At 36.0% G+C, this 27,465-nt stretch overlaps 3 protein-coding genes and 1 pseudogene across 7 annotated transcripts in view; 1 reads left to right on the plus strand and 3 right to left on the minus strand.

Annotated features, from left to right (window-relative positions):
* The window catches only part of LOC107609472 (protein FLX-like 1), a 37,951-nt gene extending 27,508 nt beyond the window's left edge, over positions 1-10,443 (minus strand). For 2 of the 5 annotated variants that reach the window (XR_015892202.1, XR_015892200.1), the window contains exons 1-4: positions 9,811-10,443; positions 8,516-8,682; positions 8,331-8,413; positions 7,905-8,059 (exon numbers count right to left, since the gene is read on the minus strand). Coding sequence is in view for 1 of the 5 variants with exons in the window: in XM_016311462.3 (XP_016166948.1) it covers positions 7,970-8,059; positions 8,331-8,413; positions 8,516-8,682; positions 9,811-10,331 (861 nt within the window). In the remaining 4 variants the exon portion in view is untranslated. Of the gene's footprint in view, positions 1-3,657; positions 3,803-4,386; positions 4,567-5,830; positions 5,962-7,724; positions 8,060-8,330; positions 8,414-8,515; positions 8,683-9,810 lie in introns of those variants that run through there. The other 3 variants (XR_015892199.1, XR_015892201.1, XM_016311462.3) reach the window with 3 other exon arrangements.
* LOC148550611 (uncharacterized) lies at positions 1,741-2,871 on the minus strand. The gene is made up of 3 exons (XM_088494553.1): positions 2,720-2,871; positions 2,536-2,629; positions 1,741-2,424 (listed from the first exon to the last, which is right to left on the minus strand). The coding sequence occupies exons 1-3, from the start codon at positions 2,869-2,871 to the stop codon at positions 1,741-1,743; spliced, it is 930 nt and encodes a 309-aa protein (XP_088350679.1).
* Positions 4,905-5,375, plus strand: LOC148550612 (subtilisin-like protease SBT1.5 pseudogene; annotated as a pseudogene).
* Positions 10,444-25,873: 15,430 nt separating the features above from the next.
* LOC107610184 (pachytene checkpoint protein 2 homolog) lies at positions 25,874-26,781 on the minus strand. The gene is made up of 4 exons (XM_021107494.2): positions 26,664-26,781; positions 26,520-26,590; positions 26,236-26,326; positions 25,874-26,150 (listed from the first exon to the last, which is right to left on the minus strand). The coding sequence occupies exons 1-4, from the start codon at positions 26,779-26,781 to the stop codon at positions 26,137-26,139; spliced, it is 294 nt and encodes a 97-aa protein (XP_020963153.1). The 3' UTR covers positions 25,874-26,136.
* Between the last annotated feature and the right edge of the window lie 684 nt (positions 26,782-27,465).

Below are 27,465 nucleotides of genomic sequence, written 5' to 3' on the forward strand. Positions count from 1 at the left end.
TAACACCTGATAATGAAATTCTGAGTCTAGAGCCAATTAGGTCCATACGACAAGTAACACCTAAACGTTTGGCATTAATCATGACGTATCAAAATTTGGGTTGTTACAACCACCTGGTCCTCCACCACATCCGCCATCTGGGTCAGGCTCAGGGGTTGGTCGAGATGATTGGGACGTTGTCCCTTCTGGTTGGCATGACTTCGGTCCATCCAGCAGTCTCCTTGAGACATCGATGGTCGATAAGATAGACTTCGAGGAGGCTTTTAATATTCACACCACCAACCAGCCCGCCATGCAGCACGTTCGGAACAATTTTGGACAAGTCGAGAGCAAAGCATGGGTCAACTATACCAGCATTCTTCTGCGCCTGTGTCTCCCACTTTCTGGGTCCCCCACATTTCCCCGGCCTCTGGCACATACTCCGAGTCACACCTTGGACCCGGTGCTCAGTATGCGACACCGCCGTTGGTGGATTACGGCCGATTGATGACGGCATCCCAGCCGACACCTGCACCACTTCTTCCTCCACCTTAGCACCCTCCGTATCTGCCGATGCCCTACTCTGGTGGTTATGTTGCCCCATACCATCCAGTCCCGTCACAACTGCATACAACCACAGGCACCCGAGTATCTCCCACAGCCTCAGGCGAACCCACATCCGAGCAGACCTCAAAGACAAGCGCAGCCTCCGCCGTGTGGCACTGGTCATCTACGTCATTTCCATCTCCGCCGATGACATCATAGTTTTTGTTGTATGCTGATACTTTTCTCTTTACCATTGATATATTTTGATGTACTTTGATGTATTTATATCAGAGTAGTTACATTTGATTACTTTGATAAAGTAACATTTGATGTAATTTGACCTAAAAATTTATGTTGCATACTGCTCCTTTTGTGCATGTTTCATGTCAGCGTTATGATTTGTACTGCAATATTTAAAATTGAATGTAAAACGCTACGGGCGGGATACAATTTTGGGATACAAAATATGGAATACAAAATATTTAGAATTCAGTATATTTAATCTTGCAAATTTGGAATATAAAATATGATGAGTGAAAATAAGACAAACTTAAGCATAACTTGTTCCACATAAACACATGAACTACGCAAATATAAACCATAAACCAAACACATACAAAGTAACAACCGTAAACTAGGCCTAATCCATCTGCTGGTTTGGACAACCTCTTCGGGTATGACCGGTTTGCCTGCATAGACCGCACCTTTTTTCTTGGTGCTCACTCTCATCCATCTCATTACGAAACCTAGTGAAAATCGGTCTGCCAGTGGACTTCCTGCGCATGGCAGGGTTAGGTCGGAGGCGTGTCCCAAACCACTCCGGCTAAAGTTTCTCATCTGGTATTGGCGAAAACTCCGACTAGTATACCTTGAACACAGCCTGCTATGTGTACACCGGATGGACGTATGGACCCCATTCGAAACTCGCAGCGACACAGGCGGCCAGCGCATGACATGGAAAACGGAGTAACTAGGAAAGGCCACAGTCACACGTGCCTCCCGCCAGGCTAACACGGAATGACCCATGCGACCAACCCTCGAATGGCTCCAACTCATCAACCACAAACACAGAAGCTAATCTGTCATAGTGAGTGGCTCGCATCTTCGAGATTCCCTCTCTGGTCTTCTCAATAGCCGCCATGAGTCATTGTGAAAACTGATTACCCACCACCAGTTGTACGTGTGCCTCCCATCCCTTCCTCACGAACAACTGCTTCAGCCTCTTGTAAGTGCATCGCACGATCGCCGATATAGGTAGATAGCGTGTACCCTAAGAACGACATCTATGCACTTGAAGAGGTTTGTTGTCATGTGACCGAACCGGCGATCGCCATCGCAGTGTTGTAAACAGATCTCTTTATTGAATCTACCAGCCCAATCCGCCATCTCCCGCGACAACAATGTCAATGCATCCATGTACCACTCATACCCAGCCTTGCTTGGACTATAAGCAGCATTTATGAGATACCTCTTTCCCTCAACAGACTTGAAACGAGACATGAAGTTTGCTACCATGTGTCGAACACAATAAGCATGAAATGCTCTCGGAGGTTGCCAGTCACTGTCTTCAGCTCTTAATGCAGCCTTGATCGCTTGAGATCTATCAGAAATAATCAACAGACTTTCGTGTGTGGTGACGTGTCGTCTCAAATTGGTAAGAAAAAAAGACCATGATTTCGTCATCTCAGACTCAACAATTGCAAAGGCTATAGGAAGGATATTATTGTTACCGTCTTGTACCACTGCAATAAGCAGGACACCACCATATTTTTCATACAGATGCACACCATCGACGAAGACAAACGGCTTGCAATGCTTGAAAGCTTCGACACAGGGAGACAACGCCCAAAATACGTTGTCAAACATGTTGCAATCATGCACCATGAGGTTCCCATCATACTACGGTGCAACGCTGATCTCACACATCGGTCTTGGACAATAACTCTATACGAGGATTTAAAGTGATAGCTTTACCTAACTGGACCTTGTAGGACTGAGATGCTGACGAACAGGTTTGATTGTATCAACGGGAGGATAACACAACAGATGAAACTGCTGTCCAACTAACGGTGGTCCTGCAACACACTCCTCCCACTCTACGCACCTCCCAAGCGAAATAGAACAGTAGTAAACAGGTTTAACAAGCATAACAATGACATCTGAGAATATAGAACATAGTGAATCTTTAACTTACCAGTATTCGAGATTCTGTCGAAGAGCAACACGGAAATTCCAAGGGCAGCCTGTTGCATGTTGTCGACAACGGACATGGTACTTTAATCGATCCGACTCCACTATTCGGTATTTAACACTTCTTCGAATGCTGTAATTCTTTACACCCTGCATTGCTACATCTCTACTTTTGAATTGTGAACAACCTAAACTCCACACCACCGTCCAAGTTGTAATCTTCTTCACCCGTGTTGGAAAATAGGTTCTTCTCTTGCATAGCGTCCAAATCCAATGTACCATAGTGACTGGGTACAAATGACAAGGCCAGAATTGAGTGAGGGGGAGGCCGAAGATACTTACGTGATGCCTCAATTGGAGTCTCTAGTAGAAACTCTTCCTCATCATCATTCTCGGAGGAACCGCTCTCGTTGCTATCCACAACATACTCCTCGTCGGAGTCTTCCCCGTCAACCTCCATGTGTTCCACTGGACTGGCAACATGAATGGTGGTGGTACGAAATGTGGGTCATCCTAGATGAAGTCTGACGACCCAGACCCAGATCCATTGCCACTAACGTCGCCAACTTTCGCAGAAAGCTCCATCACTTGCTCCGACATGATTCTCCCATGGATGTCAAACAAGCGCACATGCTCATCGCCATGGAGCTAAAACAGACGAAACCGAAAAATTCTGTTTTCCATCGGTGCTAGCAACCTATACCTCATCCTTCCGATCTCTTTTCTCCCGCTACCACCTACGCTACCTAATATCACTCTTTAATTCTGCTAATGAACTTACTGGCCGAGTACGTAACAGAATGAGATTCTCACACTCAAATGTCACCCTATTATCACTATTTCTCATACGGCAATTCGAATACACACTTACAGCTAACTATCCACTACTACTAGACATTTTGTCTTATTTTTTGAAGGAATAGATAGAAAAATAGTGAAATGTTTGTGAAATATGCAAAGGGTTGCACATCCTTTTATAACTGCTGGAAATTTGTCTTAACGTATGTTGTTTACAGTATAAACGTCATAATTACTCTCTTAAGTCATTTACACTGTAAAAGATATATACGCTTCATTTCTTCTTGGCCTGTAAACGAGATAAGAAATAAGATGCATTTCAATAAAAACGCTCCAAATTGTATATTTAGGTAATTAAAATATTTATTTTTTATTTAAAAAAAATCCCATACTTCTACCGACCTTCTCTCTTAAAATTTTCTCTACCTATCTCTAACATTAGTGTGTATTATGTCATAGTAAATTTTAGGATGTTACATTTAACGGTATTTGTATAGCATTCTACAGTGTTTGAGAATACTCTGGAAAGTCATAGAACATTCTAGAAGAGTGTGTATATATATAGAAATATGAAGAGTAATATATGATAATAAAAAAATATTAGAGAAATATGGTAGGTTAGATATTTGTTATGAATGTTTTGGACACTTGATCTGGACCGTTGATTAGATTTAATTCTAACTATCCATTGAGGAGGTGAATGGCTATAAATGGAGGAATAAGTTTGTGTTGTGATGTGAGTCATTTGTAATAAACACTTTGGTAATAAAGTATTCTTTCTACCAGAACTTCTTTTCTTTTGTATTTTCTTGTGTTCTTAACTTTCTTGCTAAGTATTGAGGGTTAAGTTGACTTAGTCTTAACTTAAGAGTTTGAGTAAATCCAAATTCCGACAAGATTGCATTAGAGTGCATTCAAAACCGTGAGAATTGGCTGGGAATAGTGGCACTGAAGCAAGCTCCATAAAGTTTGGGGTATCTTTAAATCGACCATAAAATCTTTCTCCGTTTTGTTTGCAGCTCTAGTGTTTTTAAATTTTTCAAAAAGAGTAAACTACCATTTGTACCCATAAAAGTTGAAAACGCTGACATATCTACCTATAGAAAAAGAAAATTACTATTTGTACCCATGAAATATGGATTTCGCATAACAAAATTATCCAAACACTAAAAAATTACCTAAAATTCCTAAATTACCCTTATCTTCACCATCACACCACCTCCTTCACCCAATCACCTTTCTAACCCTAACCCTCTTTACCCAGCCACCACCCTTCTTTCCCTTTCTAATCTCAAATTCCACCACCACCCTCTTCACTCAACCACCACCCCTCTTTCCCTTTCTAACACACTCTCATCATTACTTCCCACTCAGTCCCCACCGCTGCTCCAATGGCTCCTTGCCACACCCTCCTCTCTTTCATCCTCACAGTCACAGGAACACTTGCTGTCGCTTCCCCAGCGAAGAAGAACACCTTCATAGTGCAAGTCCACCATGAAGCCAAGCCCTCCATCTTCCCAACCCACAAGCACTGGTACGAATCCTCTCTCACTTCTATTATCAACCATGCCATTGCAGCTGAACCCACCGCCGCCGCCGCCTCCGCCGCCGTCCTTCACACTTACGACACTGTCTTTCACGACTTCTCAGCAAAGCTCTCACCTTTAGAGGCCCAGAAGCTAGAATCCCTGTCCCACATCGTCGCAGTGATCCCGGAGCAGGTCCGCCAACTCCACACTACCCGCTCGCCGCAGTTCTTGGGCCTCAAAACTGCCGACAGGGCCGGCCTCCTCAAGGAGACAAATTTCGGTTCAGATCTCGTCATTGGAGTCATTGACATCGGTATCTGTCCTGAGTCCTAACAGAGAGAGTTTCAATGACCGCGACCTCGGCCCTGTTCCTCCCAACTGGAAGGACAGCTGCGTTGCTAGAAGGGACTTCCTGCAACCGAAAGATTATTAGGGCTCGCTACTTCTCCGCCGGCTACAAGGCCACCAACGGCAAGATGAATGACATCCTTAAGTACCGTTCTCCCAGGGACTCCGATGGCCATGGCACCCACACCGCCTCCATCGAGATTGAGAGAGAGATTGAGAGAGAGAGAGAGATAGAGAGAGAAAAGAGGGAGGAGGAGATGATAGTGGTAGTGGTGGAGAGAGGGGTAGTTTAGAAATTTTATTTAATTTTTTAGGGTTTGGATAATTTTGCTTGTAAAAATCATATTTCATGGGTACAAATGGTAATTTCCTTTTCCTATGGATAGATATATCAGCGTTTTTTTTTATAGGTACAAATGGTAGTTTACTCTTTCAAAAACAACAATCCGTCCCTCCCTCATCACCTATCTTTTTCAACAGCAACTGCCTCTCCTTCGCCCTCATCGGACTCCACCACCTCTAACTAGCCTTGTTGTCAGCTTTGTTGCCATTGATTCTACTTTTATCCTCACTGCATTTGTTGTTTCGTTATCATGTGTTTAGATTGTCGTTGATGGTTATAGTGGTAATACTAGTGTTTGCAGTAACATATTTTAAATGACAAAAATAATTTAGAAAACAAGAAAGAAGATGAAATAGGGGCACTATAAGAAACATTTCAAATTTGGATGAAAGAGCATCATTGCAAAAAAATAAAATGTTTAAGGGCATACATTGAATGGAAAAAGAAAGTCAAAAACAATTTTGAAAGCACCCTAAAGTATGGGGACAAAAATGATATTTGGCTAAAAAGGGACAAAGGTGCTCAAATAAAATAGACCCAACAAAACCCTATGTTGTTTTCAAATTTAGATTGGCATCTAAAACTATTAGGTAGCGTTTGGAAGAAAAATAGAGACTGAGAGACTGAGACTAAAATAAGTTTTAGTATTGTGTTTGGTGTAAAGTGAAAGACAAATACAGAAATAAGAATGAAATTTTAATTTAATTTGCACAAAGAATAAAATTGGAATTAATTTTTCAATCTCCGTCTCTAAAAATTTCAGTCTTTTGTGTCCCCACTTTTTAGAGGTACTAAAATACTGAAATTTTAATACCAGTCTCTAGATCAACAAACATGATACTAAATCCCAGTCTCTATCTTAATATCTCGAAACAAACGCTACCTTAAGGTTCTCAACCAAGTTTGGACCCCCCATAAAAAGCTCCACGTTATATCTTATATGTACATACCAAAGGAGTATGTCCATAGGCACTAAAACACAGGCTAAAAAAGTAAAAATAAATTACAATAAAAAAAGGAAAATGGAAAAAAGTAAGAAAGTGGAGCGATATAGAAAGAGGACGGATACAAAAATAAATAACATAGAGGAGTGGATTGCTCACCTTTCTTCAGTGGGTAATTATCAGTCTAAATCTCTAAGCATAGCTAAAATGGGCAGGTTTTGCTTCTTGAACTGTCAAGGTTAATGTTAAGGGCATTTCTAATGTGCCTAAATACGAGTGTTCAGAGATGGGACTCTCTTTTGTGAAGGTAAAACATGCGAATTTTAGGCACCGTAGAACACACCTTATGTTAATGGCCATGCTTTGGGTAATCTTGCTCCAATAGTTGTGGTGCATTATTAGATATAGTTAATGTACTTTGTCGGGTGGCTTTTCTTGTTTCATTCAAGCTTCAATCATTTTGCTGAACTGATAGCCTGTTTTGCGTGGTTTGAGACTTGTCAGAGACACATGCAGTGTGCCAATCTTGTCTGACAACTGACAATGACTCTCTTGAAGGCTGAAGCCATCAGGGTTATTAAAAAGGGTAGAGGGCTACGTTAATGAAGCCATGAAATCTTTTCCCTTCACACTGAGACTACTGGTAGTTAGGATACGACAGCAACAGAAGAATGGATATAAGGAAATACAAAGATCGTGATTGGAGCTGGAGACAAGTATAGAAGATAAGTGTATTCTAATAGACAAATTTCCTGTATTTTCTATCCTAAAGAGTAGAAATAGAAGATATATAAAATTTTCTGTCTTTTTACCTATGTGTTTTCTAACTACCAAACACAACCTGAGGAACATGTGTTGCCTATTTAAAAAAGAAGGGTTCTTCTAAGGATTGCTTGATGGATACTATGATCCTTCAGTGGAAATGGCGCATCTGATTGTTACTTCTTTGATTTTCTTCCGAAATTCTACATTTTGTCTTTTCCTTCAAAATGAACCCCAACCCCCCCCCCCCCTCCTCCCCAAAAAAGAAGGCCTGAAGAATAATGGTAGACATTAAATACATTTTGTCTTCAATTGTAAACTATTAAGATGTTGGATTGTAAGATTTTTTTTAAGAACCAACAACAACACATATATACAAGCTTAGGAACTAATGACTATCTTAAGATATCAGAAAAATAGATTTGTTATTTAGTTAGTTTCTTTCAGAAAACAAGGTGGCATCACCTGTTTGAAGTTTTCCTTTACATTGTTTCCATTCTCTTCTTTCAAGAATGAAACATTGTTGGTTGCTATCTAGGCACATGTGTATGCTGCATGTCATATGGATGATGTAGTGTTCCAGATGCATATTGATGATGACCATCAACCCCCTGTTGAATCTGAAATGTCAAGCAAATTTAGTTATTTATCTTCCATAAATAGTTTCACACACATATACTAGCAAAAACAATAGTGTCCTTGTATATTACCAAAGTCCAAATTCAAGAATAATTAGAATAGTTGCCTTTTCTCCCTAAATGAATCAGTACATCAAGGAATGAGGATGGTCGAATGTCAGCAGTTATCTTGATGCAATTTGATGGTGTAATTACTTGAAGACTGATACATAATGAGTAAATAAAACAGTGTGTAACATGGAGCCATATATACCTGATGCATGCTATATGAATCAGGAGGAAATGACATTCCTCCATGTCCCAACTCTGGATTGTGAGTTGCAACATATCCAGGACCTACATATTAACAACTCCACGGATTTCAAAACAGCATTCAAGCTATTATTCTATTGTATTCAGTGAGCACTTCAAGATGAATGACCAAGAAAGTCGAATTACTTGGGTTTCTAGCTTCAGTAATTTCAGCCCTCGCCCTCTTTTCTGCATTAGCCAGCTCAGTACGCAACTTCTCAATTTCACGGGCCATAATAATCATGTTGTTGTCTATTGTTCGTCTTTGCTCAAGATTGGCAGCATATGTCTTCTTCTCGAGTTCAACAGCATTCCTATATGCATAAAAAAATGTTAGTTAAAAAAATGCGTGATATACAAAACTATGTGACCCTTTCCCCAACATCCGAGTAGATGCAGGATAGATCACTCTTCAAACAGGAAAACACAGGATGGTGGAATTAGAAAACTAGGTTCAGTAGTCAACACACATTTAGAACACCTAGATGGTCAGCAGTATTTTGGTCCATGAAGACAAGTAATGGAACTGATCAGTGTTTAATATAAGAAATCAGAGCATACAACTAATATCTTGGATAAAATCGACATATTATTCTACACACTGCACAGTAATCCAAAAGCCTTATTTTTTAAATTGCCTTCATTACAACTCTATCAGGTTTTCAGGAAGTCATATTATTAATAAGAATTCTAACATCAACTACCATATTATGCAGCTTCAATAAGGAAAGGAAATTTCAATTTGTGACTCAAACCATGAAATAACTAAGGATAAAGAACAATAAGCTCCAGTCTGTGCTCTATAACATTAAACTCCAACAGGTCATAATTGAAAGATTCAGAAGCAAACACTTGCTTAGAGATAAGGCAAACCCAAATGGCTGCTACTGCATATCAAGCTAACACAAGCATTATCAATGACACATGATAGCCAGCTCAAATTTTTTCTTACAGGATCCACAAGCTCTAACATTGCCAACAAGCTCAACTTTTTCTTGGCCTTGAAACTAATTATTTCCACATGCTAAAAATGAAAATCTTAAGGAAAATCTAATTTACAGTTATATATATAAAAAAACACTGGTTGATACATTGTCGTATCTAGGGTTTACAGTAAAGTTAAGTCTCTAGTTTCATCTTTCAAACCTTGATAAGTACAAAAACGAAATCACAATACTTGTTATCGCATGGCAAAAATAGCTAAGCATGCTTTTCAATTTCAATTTCACTGACACAAACACCAACCTCATTACCAAATTATAGAGAAAGAAAAACCCTAACTTACACATCCGTTTGACCATAGCATCAATATAAATAGAAAATGCCGTTAACGCAAATAAACAACAAGAACAGCAGCAACAAAACCCACTAATCATCTTTTTTAAATAAATAAATAAGTGCAAACAAATAACAAAGAACAGCACGGAAAAAAATTGTTATACCTTCCTCGCTGAATTTCGCGGCGAACGATCTCTATGTCAGCCTTGATCGCTGGCACGACCTGAGCATCCGCACGCGCCCTGGCGAGGTCACTCTCGACGGAGCTGAGCTTCGCGGCGAGTTCCTCACCGGCGGAGGCGAGCTCACGAGCTTCGGCGCGGACCCGGTCGAGCTCGGCGGACATGGCGGCGACAGCGCGAGCATCGGTGTCGAGTTTAAGAGACTTCTCGTAGATCCGGCGTACCTCGGCGTCGCGTTCAGCCTTGAGTTCCGCGGAGACGGAGGAGATACGGCGGAGGTCGAGCTGTGTAGCGGCGAGGTCCTGCTTGAGGGCGACGTGGGTAGCGGCGAGGCGCTGGTTGTCAACGAGGAGGGACTGGATCTGACGGTGGCGAGCTTCGACGCGTTCCTCGAGGACGGCGATAGGGAGGGCGCGTGCGGCGGCGGAGGAGGAAGGGTGGGGGAGACGGTGGTTGACGTCGAGGCGAGGGTGGGAAGACCCTATGGGCTTGCGCCCCGCCATGTTCTGGATAGGTTATGTATTTTCAGTGGAACTCACTCTACTTCTCAGGGAGAAAATTCTAAGAAATTTTTCAAATATTTGAAGGATTTTTTATCTCCTAGTATAATAAAAATTTAATTTCCATATCTAGAGGAGTTTAATGTTTTGCACTTGAATAGTGGCGCTTTTTATTTTTGTTATGGAGGAGGGATTGGGGTAGGACGGGAATATGGGGTGCAGGTGAGCTTTACCAGTTTGTGGGATTAGTTATAGACAAATCGGACGATCCGAAATCTCGAAGCCAAATTGGAGGGTCCGCATTGTTGCAACAAATCGGAGGGTTCGATCTGTCTCTCTCCCACCACGTGTTGCGTTGATGTTGCTCCCCGCAACTGTGCCCCATAACCCAGCATAAGGCTTTGCTGCATGTAGTCACACCCTCCGATTTAGTATTTGAGAGTTATAATAGTAGTTGTTGCTGTTAGTACTACTAGCTCAACGTGAAAACTGAGAATGTTTATAAATGTTATTATTATTATTGTTATTATTATTATTATTATTAATTGAAAATTATAATAATTATTATTAAAAATTTAATTATAGGTTGTTAGTAGTTTAAATTTAGGGTCAGTGGCGGTATTATTATTATTATTATTATTATTATTATTATTATTATTATTATTATTATTATTATTTCAGAATTGTAATTATTATTATTAAAAATTTAATTATAGGTTGTTAGTAGTTTAAATTTAAGGTCAGTGACGATATTATTATTATTATTATTGATAGAAAGTTAAGAAACGATAATAAGTAACTAATAGTTAGAAATATATATATATAGTTAGAGAAAATTTAATTCCATGGTAATGTTTGAGTTAGACTACCTACTCCCTTGTTATTGTGTTGCCCAATTTTATATAAATGCATCTGCACAATTCGGACCTATTGAGTAGTTCCAGATAATTCAAAAAAAATTAAACTATACAATTCGGACGGTTCGAATTGATTAACAATTTATATATATATAAAAAAACAGAACGGACGGTCCGATTTGCTACATCCAAAATTCGAATTTTTCTCCTTGCAAATCGGACCGTCCGATTTGTAAATTCTATTTTCTCTTTCATACAAGTCGCATGGTCCGACTTATTACCTTAGCATGTCAGAAATTTCTGTCCCACATTAATGTTAAGCACCCCTTTATCCCATAACTCAGCACAACACATTCTTCTCTCCAATAACCAAAAAAATGAGCCGAATAGTGGTTATGTGTAGTTGTGTTAGGAATTATTTTTAATATGGACAATATTTATATGTTTTGTAGTTATATTCTATCATGGTATATTATAACGCGGAGTTGTAACATTATCTTAGCTAATACACAGTTATCTTAGCTAATACACAGATTACATGTTGCTTTAACTCAAATAATTTTTGCAAAAAAGAAAGATATGTGACGAATCCTCATCAACACGCAGGTCGCGTGTTGTTTTTAGTAAAAATAATTTTCGCAGCAAAATCGTGGCGAGCCACGATCAACACGAAGACTGCATGTTGCTGCAGGTGAAAAGAGATTCTTTTGCTTTTTCAAAAAATTTGCACAATTTTTCAGATATTCTCTTCGTTTTTTGACCAACATAGTGCAGGCGTGTTGTTAACATGTTTGCATGCAGGAGATATGTCTTGTTCCAGGAACATGAAGCACAGCATAAGTTGGTTTTAAATATCTCCACCTGAAAAGAGAGTTTAAAGAGTGAAGAGAACTCTCATTGTTTTATTGAGAGTATTTAGTATGAGATTTATACATAAAAAATTATAAATATGTATTTAATAAAAATAGTATGTGATTATACGTCCGTAATAGAATATATTGTCAACTATTTGAGATAACAGAGTACGTAAATTTATTATTTTTGTTAATCTAAACCTAATTATTTGGTTAATATGATTTTTAGTAAAATTATGTTGGTTAATATTTTTTTAAGTAATATTACTGTAATTAATTATTTCATTGTTTTTATGGATTTTATGTGATAATATTATTATATATTTTTATTTTTTTTATTTTTTATTTTTTGTTATAATATTATTATTTTATTTTAATTTGTAATTATTTAAATTAATAAGTGATATAATTATTAATAAATATATTTTTCGGATTTCTATAATTAGTTTTTATTTTTTGTTATAATATTTTTATTTTATATTTATTTTACTTATTAAGATTAATAAATAATATAAATATTAATAAAAAAATTTTGAATTTTTTGTAGTTATTTTTTATTTTTTGTTATAATATTATTATTTTATTTTAATTGATAATTATTAAAATAATACATAATATAAATATAAAAAATAACTTTTTTTTATTTTTGTATAATTATTTTTATCGTTTGTTACAATATTATTATTTTATTTTATTTATAATTATTGAATTAATAAATAATATAATATCAAAAAAATAATGTTTCCTATTTTTATATAATTATTTTTATTTTTTGTTAATATTATTATTTTATTCTAATTTGTAATTATTAAAAATTAATAAATAATATAAATATAAAAAAATAATTTTTTCGACATTTATATAATTATTCTTATTTTATGTTTTAATATTATTATTTTATTTTATTTTTTATTAAAATTAATAAATAATATAAATATAAAAAATAACTTTTTTCGATTTTTGTATAATTATTTTTATCGTTTGTTATAATATTATTATTTTATTTTATTTTTATTGAATTCAAAATTTTTGTAATTTTTTATTTTATTTTTTTATAATATTATTATTTTATCCTAATTTGTATTAGGTTACTAGGAATCTTATGTTCCGTAAACTTGATCCACCAAAGATGTGGCATTTCAGTAGTTGATCAGGCCTTACGAACAATGGCACTCTACCAGATCTCAAGAATATGGAAGATCAGAGGACAATTCGTGTTGCTAGCTTCTCTTGTAGAAAGGTGCAGGCCGGAGACTCACACTTTCGTATTGCCTGTTGGTGAGATTACAGTGATACTTAAAGATGTGGCACATATATATGGCTTACCGATCGATAGAGAGGTTGTGACTGGATGGACATATAGTTGTCATGATTTCTTGGTCAACCAGAGCTTGGCAATTTTCGGCAACGAACCCACTGTAAGTAGTTCCTCTAAAAATTACATAAAGTTGTCCTGGGTTCAACATATCAGAGACAGACGACCTTTAGACACTTAGAAGTCTGTTTAGTGATACATTAGGTGCAACATCTACTATCTGTTGGGTATCACCCTCTTCGAGGATAAGTCGACGGCATATGCCTACGCGACGTATCTACCACAACTCCAAAATTTTGAGCAGATTTGCACTAAGAGTTGGGGGCAGCTACTCTCGCATATCTTTACAAGTCATTATGCCGTGCATCACGATATGATTGTAAAGAGATGGATAGCCCACTTAATCTGTTATTTGTTTGGGCATGGGAGTAGTGAATGAGGTGGTTTGCGCCCATTCCAAGACAACAGCTTGCACTAGCTGAAATACTGGTCGCACAAGGGTAATAGTATATAATTTAACCAAATTTGACTTGTATTTTATTTATATTTTACTGGTAATACATAATGTAAACTGTGTTTTAATGTTATATATTACAGGTGGAGTCATCATCCACGAAACAGAGCGTCAATGTTGAAGAGCATGACATCTTTTAGGCAAGAAATAGACTACATGGATGAGGTTAGTAAGGGTATTAATTTACGATAGTAATTAATAATCTAATTTTCTAATAATATATTGCATTTGTTTGGCGATCGTACTAAAGGATCATCATACCTGTCCACCTACTTGCACACCTTGAGGTCAGTGGGGCCGTTGCTGTCATTTGAGTGTGTCGAATGATGCCCTGCAAACTGAGTCATGCGCCAGTACGGGTATGACATAATCCCCCTTGAGCCTACACAAGTCATCGTAGTGGATCAGCATTACGTCAATCTTCGCCCCACTAGACATATGCCTTGTGCCGCTTTTGCAATCTCTTGTAGTTGATGTTGTACTCCTCCACTGTCCTTGAATACCCCATGTTGACAACAAGCTTTTGTAAGTACAAGACTTTGAATGTCCTTAATAAGTTTCTACCGATGTGCCGAATACAAAACATCCACCATGCTCTTGAAGGTTGTCAGTCACCTCCGCTGCGGTTTATTGTTGTTTGGATTGACTCATGACGATTAGAGATTATATTCACGCCGTCTCTTTTAACAACATGTCTTCATAAATTACTGAGAAAAAAGTACTATGCATCAGCGGTCTCTCCTTCCATGATGGCAAAATCAATTGGTACAATATTTTGGTTCCCATCTTGTGCAACTGCAACCAAAATGCAACCTTTGTATTTTTCGTAAAAGCATGTGCCGTCAACCTGAACCAGTGATTCGCAATGCCAAAAAGCTCTAATGCATGGATTAAAACTCCAGAATACCCGGTAAAGTATTTAACTGACACCATCTATTTGGACTTGTAAATCAAGCATCTTCTGAACCATTACCAAGAACCACAATGGCAAAGCTTGGTAAGATTTTTCCATCTACCAAAAACTTTGCTATCGACTTCTACTTTGCTAACCAAACTTTTCGGTAACTAATGGTGTAGTTGAACTTTGGCTGGACTTCCGCAATTATAGATTTTACCTTTATGGATAGGTCGGATTCAACTAATGGCCGCATAGCCTTAGCAACCGTGTCTGAGTCCAACTTGGAGTGATCTTGTGAAATCATTCCCATAGAACACGTGTGCCTCCCATAAATCAACTAAACTACCAACAACTTTTGTTCCATATCAAGCTGGCTCGAATAAGCCAATTGCACCTACGGTCATATGATGTCTTGCATTTTGCATAGAACGTGTGTGGCTCGGACTCATAAACAACATAATCAACTCCTCTAGAGATAGTGTAACTCCGAATTACCGTGATAACTGATTTTCTAAAATTGTATTCTATTCTAACCATGAACTCTCTGTCCTTAGAATCAGCAACACCTATAGCAAAAACAAATTGTCGCTCATTGATCCATCCAAAAAATAAAGGTTTAATTTATTTTGTTGGTCTTATAGTTTCGCAAAATTTTCAATTAGGTACCTATAATTTTTTTCTTTTTAATTTGGTCCCTGCACCAAATTTTTTTTTCAATTAGGTCTCTCTTGACAGTAATTGGTTTAATTGTATAGGGACCCAACTAAAAAAAATAGTGCAGAGACCCAAATAAAAGGAAAAAAAAGTATAGGGACCCAATTAAAAAAATTTGTGCAAGAATTCAATTAAAAGGAAAAAAAGTATAGGGACCTAATTAAAAATTTTGCAAAACTATAGGGACTAACAGAGTAATTAAACCAAAAATAAATTAAGAAAAATGCATTATTCACTCCTCACGTACCTATGTTCGCATATTTGGGGAACTCCGGTGCATGCATGGCGTCAAGATCCAAGCTACGCATAAAAGGTAGAACGTCTATGGGTTGACTGACTACGGGTAGAACCACTACAGTTTTCACGACTGTCTCACCTCCCACATCGCCATCCTCGTCCTCGTCACCGGCTTCGTAGGTAGTTTTGAATTCCTCTTCGCTATCACTGTTTATTCCTTCGTGAACTTTAGTTCTATCATCTTGTACATTTGGGTAATGTTGAATTCCATCTGTAGTTATATGTTCAAACTCAATATACAACTCAATATTTGGGATTGCACCTGAGTTTGCTGGTGGATATAAAACATACGTTGAATACTTGTTTCGTCAACGATCGACATAATCTCAAACTGTATTAGGTTGCCAAATACGATAACCAGACTCTTGTAGAGAATATTTCACATAAAATATCGCACTATATGCTTTGATAGAGACCATAGTGTAGTTTTGTGAACGTCATAGTGCATGAAACCACAAATGAAAACGAATTCTCACACGCAAAACTCACCCTCTCATATGTATTTTGTATAATCTCACCGTTGTGGTAAACCACTATATTTGGAGTGCCTTCTATCACACCAACGATGCACTAAAACACCTCTCTTGCAATGGAGGAAAATGGTAATGAGCTTCGATTTTTATAGGCAGAAGACCCATCTCACAGGTTACGTGTTGGTATTACATCAAATTAGTAGCTGACACGTGCCCAACATGCACCATGCGTGTTGCTTCGATGCTCGCCATGTGTCCAACACACAGAATGCATGTTACCCCTAATCTTGACACATGTCTGCTATGCATCCTAAGTGCTGACTCAGCACTTTATGTGCGTGTTGGGCCTTTCCTACGTGCAACGTTCACCCACCTCTATATACACCAAAAATATCTATTTCCAACAAAAATATACACATTTTTTCGATATAAAAAATTGAGCCTAGTTATGTACCTTAAAAAACCAATTATATATATATATATACAAATATATATATATATATATATATATATATATATATATATATATTAAAATATAAAATATGCATTCAAAATAAATCAAATAATATATATTTGTATAAAAATATATAGATTTGCCAAAAAAATATAAAAATATAATGATCAATTTTTTATATATATAGTATTTTTATATACATAGCATTTTTGAACAAATAATAAATTCATTATTTGTTTACTGTGATATCTATATTTATGCTTTGTACTTGAAATTGATTTCTGCATGTTAAATTTCACACTAGAGATGCTATGTAAGAAACTTTAGTTGTTGTAGTACAGCAGTTATATTGATAGTAATCATAGTATTCACAAAATTGAAAAAGAACAAATGGAATTTTATTATAGACACTGGAATATAGAAGATAAACAATATAAAATTTTCTATTCGAGTTAGGAAACTCCTAAAAAAACTCTTCTCATGTTCTTTTCTATTGTGAAAATTAAATGATGATCCCCTTGCACTATTGACAAGCGCTAAATACTGTAACACCATTTTACTCTAAGCCTTACCTCGCGCCGTAAAGCGAAGGATAACAAAGTGTCACGATAGTTCTAAGGATCATATAATATTATATATAGAAAGAAGTAGTAATACTAGAAGCCCGATGAACGAATAAAAGATAACTAAATGCGAAGCGTTCACACACGATAACTAAACGCGTAGGAACAAATAGAACAAGACATAACATATGTAAAACCTTGTAGATAGCTCCAAGATATACAAGGTAATAATTAAAATAAACAATATATATATATATATATATATATATATATATATATATATATAAGTATGATATACAAAAGAGGACTAGTTATAGCCTGCGGAGTTTAGGCTAGCTAGTCAAACTGAATACATCAGAGTTTTGAAATTTAAAACAGCAACAACCTATCTCTCAAAGTTTCAGAAATAAAGCCTCTAAGACAACAACGTTAAATACATAAAAGGTGAGAGAATACTACAACAAAGTAAAGTGAAATAAAACATGAGAAAGGTCATCCTCCGCTCTGTCCCCATATCCACAAACTCACCGTGGTGGGTTGTGACCTGCATCTGAAAAATAACAACAATATATGGTATGAGAACTGGAGGTTCTCAGTACGGTAACAGTGCCCAATATGTAAGATATAAAGTTCTGGAACGCCAAAGGCAATCCTAGAACTTAACATCGAATACAGGTATTCAAGCTTAACGAAATAAATAACTTAAACCATGAACCATAAACAGGGTTATCTAAACTTAGGAGATTTCTAACTAATACCAAATTACACCGCTGTCCCACAGCATTCACTAATCTACCCTTCACGCGATCCCATCGCCATCGCCAACCTAACTTCCTCAGCACCAGACAATCACAGATAATGGAAGCAAGTAAAACACAAATAGTATAGCAGGTAAATCAACTAGCATTTAGGCATGTTATTCACATAGGCATAACTCAAGTAATCAAAGCAAGCAAGCATCTAGAATATGCATATGATGAATGCATGTCCTATTGGCTCGTAATATTACTTGTCGGTCCATAGATGCCAACCCGACACATCCTTTCGAATGTTGCCTTTTTTGCCACCACTACTAGAAAACAAGTTATTACAGATGGATATTTCCGGCAGATTTTATCCCACGGAAATACAAACGGAATTTTAGAGGGATTTTTTTGTCGGAAAATAAAAAAATGAATTAGCATAAATTACAGACAGAAAATAGAATCTGTCGATAATTCTGTCGGTAAAATTATTTTTTTTGTGAAAAATGATTACAGACAGAAAATCCGTCTGTAATTAAATAAGCAAAATGCTGCATTTTATTAAATTATTATAGATAGAAAATCTGTCTGTAATTTAAAATTTTCCGTCGAAAATATATTAGAATAAGGAGATGGGTCACTTTACTCCCGAATACTTCAGTTCACTTTTTTTCACGTTTCCTTGAATTACTCCCATGCCTTCTCTCTCTCTCCATTGAAGATGTGACGTCCTCCGCTGTCGCCGCGGCGGCGGCTCGCGTCGCACGAGCTCCTTCCACCGCCGCTCTCAATGCGTTTGCTCCTTTCATCGTCACACGAGCTTTCTCAGCCGTGCTCTTGTCTTACGAGCTCCCTCCGCCGCCGCTCTCGTGCTGCTTTTTCTCTCCTCGCCGGAGGTTTGTCATTGTCTCTTCTCGTCACTGTTAGTTTAGGAAGGCCTCCGCCTCCTTCTCGTCCCTAGCCCTAACCCGTTCCGATTTCATTATCCTTAGCCTTAACCCTGTCCCTTCCCTGTTTTTCTTAACCCTAATTCTCGTCCCTTAACCCTAATTTTCCATTTGTTCTCTCTGGTTTAGAATTATGTTATGTGGATCGATTTTAATCCTAATTTGTTTTTTTCAGGTCCGCTGAAGGTTACACCATTTATGGTCGAGTGAAGATCCCCAGCAGTATGCTTTGTTTTTCTTTTTTGTCACTCTGATTTTTATTTTCTTACTTTTTAGTTAATTCAAAATCTAATTGTTGGATGGTGACTGATGCGAATAACCATTGCATTTGAATTGGCAGATTTTTTATATTTTGTTCAATAAAATTTAGATGAACTAAAGCTTTCAACTTTAATATGTAGATGCACTAAAGCACTTTAATATGTGAGATTGACTTTGAATTGTTGATGGGACTGGTAATGGTGCTTGGGGTCATATGTCAGTTCAAGTTGTTCATATTGTTTTGGAGTTCACACCAAAATCAAGTTTGATTTAGTCATTCAGAATTCATCTAATTTGAAGCTTCGGTTGGTTTATAGTATCAATTGTAATTTGAAATATTTAGAAAGATGGCTGTCAGAGCCTATTAGCATCTCCGGTGTCATTTTATTTACTTAGGTGTATCTGATAATGTTAATTGAGTGGAATTCAGCAAGGTTTTGCTAGAGTTCATTGTGGTGTGCATCCATTTCTTGTTAATGGTGTGCATAAATTTGTTTGCAGATTTAGGAACAAAAGACTATATAATTTCCAAAAAAGTGTCGAATGTCAAAAGTCATACTCAATGGTGGTCAGAGAGTTACTTTTTTGAGGCCTGATGGATATTTCTCATTGTATCCTTTAATTTACATCTTCATTTTAAACTCATTTCAATTTGCATGATAACTGCTATTACAATAATACTTCAGGTCATGTTTAATTTGATCTCTCTTTGCTGTCCTGATATTGCTTTTGCAAAGTTATAGTTAATGATAGTATTTTGTTGTTGAGCAACAAACTAGTTCCTTAACATGTTTGCTTTAAGCCACAACGTCCCAAATATTTCTTGATGGATGCTTCATGAGGTCTGAAAATTATAGCTTCTTTGATGAGTATGCAGGGCCAGGGGACAAGGCTGTTTGTGGCAACAAAACTAGGACGAATTCGAGTTTTCAAGCGGCCGCAAAGCAGGCTCTTTTGGAAGTAGTTCAAGCTGCACCAAACAGCATAGGATACTATGCAAGAAGGAAGGTTGATGTTTCTGGAAGTAGTTCAAGCTGCACCAAACACCAAAATTTGATTTGTGAAATAGGCCTACAGGAAAAAATTGACACCATTTGAGTAAGTGTATCCTCCTTTATTTTACCCCTGAATTTTTGCTTAGAAAAGCTAGCAATGCAAGAAGCTAAGTTTCGGATATATTTAGATGTAGATGATGACCTTAATATTATCCTATTTAATTTACAGTTTGCCATCCCATCACCTATCAGCTAGGCGTATTTCAATAAAATTGTAGCAAAATTAGAATATGCCGATGACCCACACAACTTAAGTGTCAAATAATTACGAATAAAAATAATAAAAAATAATATTTACATCATTTTTTCTCATTTCTTATAAATCATTTTTAATACTAAACATAACTATATAAAAAAATTATACAAAATTAGTTTATATGATATTACTCTAAAATAATTATATATATGTAGGGTGCTACTTTTTATTTGCTCCTCTTAATTTTTCAGGCTTACTGTTCAGTGGAAGACCAAGATTTTCATAAGCAACTATATACCACAGAGGAATGTTGAACATACAAAGAGGTGATTTTAAATTTTAATGGCAAAATATTGCTCATTGTGATGATAAACATTTTTCTTTAGTTTGTTTATTAATGTATATCCTTGTATGATATGGAAAAAATGTTACTCACGTACTGCACAATGTGCCTCCTAACTCACACATACATGACAATATATTAATTGAACCTTTTTTAAATAATCAATTAACAATTTTGGGTTAAATAAATTAAACCCGATATGTATTTAGCATTATTCTTTATAGGGATTTCTTATATTATATATTCGCATGCATTTGAAAAGCAGAGTATTGAAATTGAAGCCAGATTCTGTGTTCTTCCATGTATCCGAGTACAACAATCTTGACTTATATAGTCTTCTAATTGGCAGAAAAGTGGTGAGTTGCACACATAAATTAAAATTAACTCATTAGTTTCTCTTCAATATTTTTTATTTTTTTAATTCTTATATATATTCGTTTGCAGAATTTAGGTTGAATTAAAAGTGGTAGAATTTTGAAGGAGGAGTGGTAGCAAATATGGTAAGAAGGGGACAATTGAAGTGATGATCAAATCAATTAAGGATAAACGTTCATACTTTGTTTAGTTTAGTAGTTTAATTAAACAATTGAAGTGCTGCCTCCCTTGCTCAGGTACCTAACGAGACCAAGAAAAATCTCTTAATTGTTTAGTTTAGTAGTTCTTCAATATGGATAAACATTCATACTTTGTAATTTTGTAAAACATTAGGCATTAAGAGGAAAAAAGAAAGCAAAAAGAAAATGAAGGAAGCCAATTGAAAAATATTCTGATATTTGTGTACCCTTTTCTGAATCCTCTACAAGTTCATCTTTCTAGTAATTCTCATTAAGTGTACATTTTTTATGCCAAATGTTATGGTTATTGCTAAGTTACTTAGGGAATCAGCACTTATGATTACATCATAGCTCTGACGGAGCAAGAGCAGGAGCAGCAAGGAGTTGGTGGTCAACAAAGTCCTCAAATGTCAACTGTTAGCTCACTAACTGGATTCAGCAGTGCGAGATCCTTCACTACGTTCCAGCGTGGTTCGTGGTGCACACCACCACGCCTCGATGAAGATCAGGTAACATTTTTTTAAAAAAATTCAACTTGCTTTTGGTATTAATGTGCTTTCTTTGTCAGACATGACATCCCTGGTGCTTTTGTGTGTTCCATTTTCTTACATGGCACCATATGTTGCTTTCATTGGCTGCAGTTTGATGTAATCCCACCAGAAAGCGGTTCCATAAGCTTACTTGGAAAGAAGAGTATTAGAGAAGAACCATCTAAGAGAAAGAATCCTGGAGCAGTCAAATTAGTCCTTGGACATTGGCGCGATTAAATGCAGAAGAGGTTTCCAAGGCTGCTGCTGAAGCAAGAAAAAGGTCCAAAATTCTGAAGCCTGTGGTGAGACACAATGATGCTTTCAGACTAGAGCCAGAGAGCAGTTTTGGTAGCTGGGGTCAACAAGTCCCCAGAATCGACAACAAACGGCATGCTGCCAGCAAGCAGGGTTTCCTTCCTGCTGACATAGCTATGGCTTCCATGACAAATGTTTCTGCAAATAATATTGGTAAAGGTTTCAGTGGAGTGTCTAGCTTAGCCCCTCTTCAACTTGAACCACGCAGCGCATTTCATATGAGTCAAGCAATGTCAAGCTCAGCTGCGAATGTTGTGACTTCTTCTGATTTGTTATTGGAGGGACGAGACTTGCCTTAGAACAGAAACGTATGCAAGCAAATCCTTGCTAGGTAAATCCTTCTATTATTGCGGCTGAATATAAGCAATATTATGATCTATTAGGAAACATTACTAAATAACCTTTACATATAGATGTATATAAGCAAACATTTCTACTGGAATATTATGATCTATTAGGTAAATCCTCCAAAGGACATGTATATAAGCAAACAAAAAGATCAGTAGTTTTTCAACATTACTAAATAACCTTTTCATATAGATGCTGAATATTATGATCTATTAGGAAATAATCACTAATGTTTTATACATGCTATACAGAACCTTGTTGCTACACCTGGAAGACTTACAGATCATGTGAAGAATATTGCTGGCTTTGCAACTCGGCTGATGGGTGTGAAAGTGTTGGTGCTCGATGAAGTTGATCATTTACTGGACATGGGATTTCAGAAAGATGTTTTGAATACAGAGTTTATATTTTGAATTATAGTTTATGTATCAATGGACTTTGTTGATGTATGGTTATTACTTATTATTATAATTGATGTATCAATACACTTTGTTTATGTTTTGAATTATATTGACTTGCTTGTTTATAGTACTTTTCTTTTAGTTTGATAATACGATGAATTTGTTTATGTTTTGAAATATTATAAATATTTGAATATAAATTAGATAAAAATTTGTATTAAATTTATATTTATTTTGTATGAAAATAAGTTTATTTTGTAATTGGAAAAATAAAAAAAAATTCTATTTTACCTTACTGAAGGATTTACAGACAAATTTTCTGTCTGTAATCAGAATGTAAGATGATTTTTCAAAGTTCAAATTACAGACGGAAAATCTGTCAAAAAATTCCTCTGTAATTACAGACAGAAAATTCGTCTAAAAATCCGTCTGTAATTACAGACGAAAAATCTGTCTGAAAATCCGTCTGTAATTACAGACGGAAAATCCATCAAAAAGTTCGTCGCATTCGAAAAATGGATGCAGAATTTACAGAGGAAAAATCTGTCGGTAACTGGTAAAAATCCGTCAGTAATTTTCCGACAAAAAAAAATCCGTCGGTAAATAATTTCCGACGGGGCTTTTACAGAGGGACAAAATCCGTCGGTAATTTCGTCGGTAACCAAAAATCTGTCTGTAATAAAGACTAAATCTGTCTGTAAATCTGTTTGTATTAATCCATTTTCTAATTGTGCATGTACAAGGATATAGAGCCTGGAACACTACTGTTCCGAGGATATAGGGCCTAGCACACTTGCATGCATAATTTCAAGGATATAATGTCTGGCACACTCTTGCGGCAGAGAAGAAAAACAACAACAACATCTATTTCATCATAAATCATTCCAGGGATATAGTGCCCGACACACTATCATTCTAAGGATATAGTGCCTGGCACGCTTTCAAATCATTATCAGTCATCACCATTTTCTCATCTCATTCCATTCTCAACTCTCAAGTTTCAACATTCTAGGGATATAGTACCCGGCATACTATCGTTCCGAGGATATAGTCCCTGGCACATTGTCTTTCGATATCCATCAAGCTCATCATTCCTTTTCAAGTTCTCAACTCATCATAACTATCATCAATTTTAATTCCACAAGTTATCATCCACTCACAAGTTCTCAAAACCATCGCCAATAAAGCACTTCACTAGTTCACCCACACTTCAAAAACCTAAGTCTCCATCTTCTAAACTCATATATAAATTACCAATTTAATTTACTAGCCCATCTCTATTAGCCTTAAGGCCTAATTACTAGTTAGCAATCTTAAACAATAGATAAAGAAGTTTGAAAGGTTAGAGAACCCTTAAAAACAGAAGGAAAACTATTTTTCAGCAAAATAGGGTCTGTGCGTACGCATGCCCATGTGGGCGTGCGTATGCCAAGTAAAACAGAGTCTGTGCATACTCACATCCCTCTGTGCGTACGCATGTCCCTGTGTGCATACGCACACGCCAAAATTCCGCGTACACACCATGGTGCCGCGTATGCATGTGCTGCAGAATTTAGAAAAATTCAACTTGTAGAAATTTCAGTTTTAAATTCCAAACTTTAAATGTTCATAACTTCCTCTACTAAACTCCATTTTCAACAAACTTTATATTATTTTAAAGCTCTTGAAATCTTCTTTAATTAAAATAAAAATCATTCAATTTCAACGACTGAGTCTCAAATTATGATCTGTCAAAGTTCACCAAAAATCAAGTTTTACACAAAAACATCAAAGTTCTCTACTTTCCAAATTCCAAAACTAAACCAAACCAAAACATACCCAATTCTATCACAAAACACTACCACGCACTACACTTTATCATTTCATTGTACTTCCATCACTTCCACACCTAATTCACTCAACATTTCTACCATAAATCAACACAAATCCATAATTTCAATTCAATATTTTCATACCAATAATTTATACAATCTAATTCCTCATATACACCCTTCATCAATTTACAACATCATCACATCACAATCATTTTATCATAATTATCATCCACACAATCAATACTCATTTCATCATCTACATTCATTACCCAACATCAACAATTCCCATCATAATTCATCAAAATCATTATATTCTTCAAAATCATCATACATCATCAATCCAATAATTTTCAACAACCAATTCAATCCTATCCTAAACTCTACTAGCCTAAGTGTCCAGAAATATTACATATTACATAAAGAAAACCGAAACCATACTTTGGCCGATTTTTACACTACAACAAATAAGGGTTTTTGCAACGGTAAAAAACCGTTGCCGTAGATTGAAAAACCGTTCCCAAAACTTTAGGCAACGCTTTGGCAACGATTTTTAACCTGTGGTATATGTGGTCGTTACCAATGCTCAAAGGCAACGGTTTTTTACCTAAGGCAACGGTAACAAAAAAACCGTTGCCAAAGTTACTGGTATAGACAACGGTTTTGATAGAAAATTTTAAACAACGGTTTCGAACCGTTACTCGATAAGGAACGGTTTTAAACAATTCTCTTTCATGATCCAACGGTTTAAAACCATAACTGAATAGGCAACGGTTTTAAACTGTTGTAGTTTTATTATTCACAAAGGCAACGGTTTTAAAGCGTTACCGTTAGTGTCGTTTTTTGACAACGGTTTTAATACCATTACCATTTAATAGTCGTCTAAGACAATGATTTTAAAGCGTTACCATTAGTTTCATTTTTTGGCAACGGTTTTTTAAAATCATTCCTTTTGTGACTTTTGACAACGATTTTTTGTAGTTATATATTTTTTATTTACAATAATTTTCTCATATTGCATTAAAATTAATATTCCAACTATTTTTTTAATTTAGTGTCAATAAATAACCTTAACTATTTGAATCAAATTACTAAAGAAAACTAATTGAATATTTACCATAAAATTTGATTTTTAAAGTATTCTATAAGATTCATACATATTTGTGAATCTTTTAGAAGTCAAATAAACTAAGATACTTTAAAATTACATAATAAGAGTCTAAGTCATAACCATATCTAATCATAAAGAAAAGAGATTAATATATTACAATAGCAAATAGATTCCTCATCATCTTCACAAATTGGTGATTTTTACTCTCTAATATTTGATCTTCACAATTTATGTGATTAAGTTCTTTTTCTACTTCATAATAATTTTCCTGTGAAAAAAAAAATTAGCAAATTAAATATAATGTTAAGCCTAATGCTAATAATTGAAGGAATGGAAGTTTGATTTAGGCTTACCAATAGCAGTAGTTATGTTGGATGTGATTAGGATTATCACATTTGGAGATGATATTAACTTGTCGATCTGAGTTAGTAATGCATTTACAACCTGAAATATTCATATTTAAGGATTACTAACACACTATACAAATACCCAAGAAAATCCAACATCTCTCGGTTGCATTTTTTAAATGATATTTAACATTCTCACACACTATTTAAAAAAAGAAAGAGAAAAAAAAGGAATAGCGGGGAAGAAAATGGGTATTTTCCTCCAGGAAGGACCAGAGAGATTGGTATACCCGAATAGAATCTGAAGGTTCTAAACCGGATATAGCAGCTTTTCTCGCCGCAGCAAGGCTTTCAACTTCATCTGCATGACCACACACTTAACCCAAAGCACATGACAAGCATATAGCATTAAGTTAAATTTTGTTCTGCCTCACCAATCAAAACAAATACTAGATTGCTTTCTTCTTTACCATTTCTTGAATCTTTTGGAAAAGTTTTGCAACCTAAACAACAAGAAAACACAATTGTGCATTCAGTGCAACAATACAACATAATAACAGTTCATCTATCAATAACCTCTGAAGTGATAACAAATTGGAAATTCATCAACTACAAAGCATTGGTACTTCTAATAACTATTGTACATGCATACCAGCTTGCCATTTTCAGAAAACCATTTACTGAATAAAGAATGTGCATTCACTTCAATAACCTGGCACTGTGGGAATCTGAGAATGTGGCATTCATTTTAATTCTATTTTTCTAGATAGAACTCATTATTGTTTGTTAAGAATCTATCCAACAATTTTACTTGCATTAGTAAAACTAGATTCAAATAAATAAAGGTAAACATGATTAGCTTAAAACACATTCAAAATGATATTATTTGTGCGAGTTCTATGCTATTAGCGTTTAGTTCAATTCTAATCCGTTGCTTCTAAATTTTGGTGAGATTACAGTCAACATCCTTAAGTTTCAGAATCCACAAGTTTCAGGTTCATATCACTTCATTTGATTAATTAATTATCAATTGGAAGTGGAGCCATGTTTTCATAAACCAGTTCAGAGTTTTCAGCAAACAACCGACCTTCCAAGTGACTTATCTAAGTCTATAAAATAGATATGAACATGAAACTTGTACTCACTTAAAATAGACTGATAGATCTTTAAAATCCTTTTAAAATCAACTCAAAATTCTGTTTAAATTAAAAGTTATAGCGTCTGCAAGTTGGTACT

Source organism: Arachis ipaensis, chromosome B7, assembly GCF_059453495.1.
Source record: "Arachis ipaensis isolate K30076 ecotype BB chromosome B7, ASM5945349v1, whole genome shotgun sequence".
In the NCBI taxonomy this organism is placed as follows: Eukaryota; Viridiplantae; Streptophyta; class Magnoliopsida; order Fabales; family Fabaceae; genus Arachis; species Arachis ipaensis.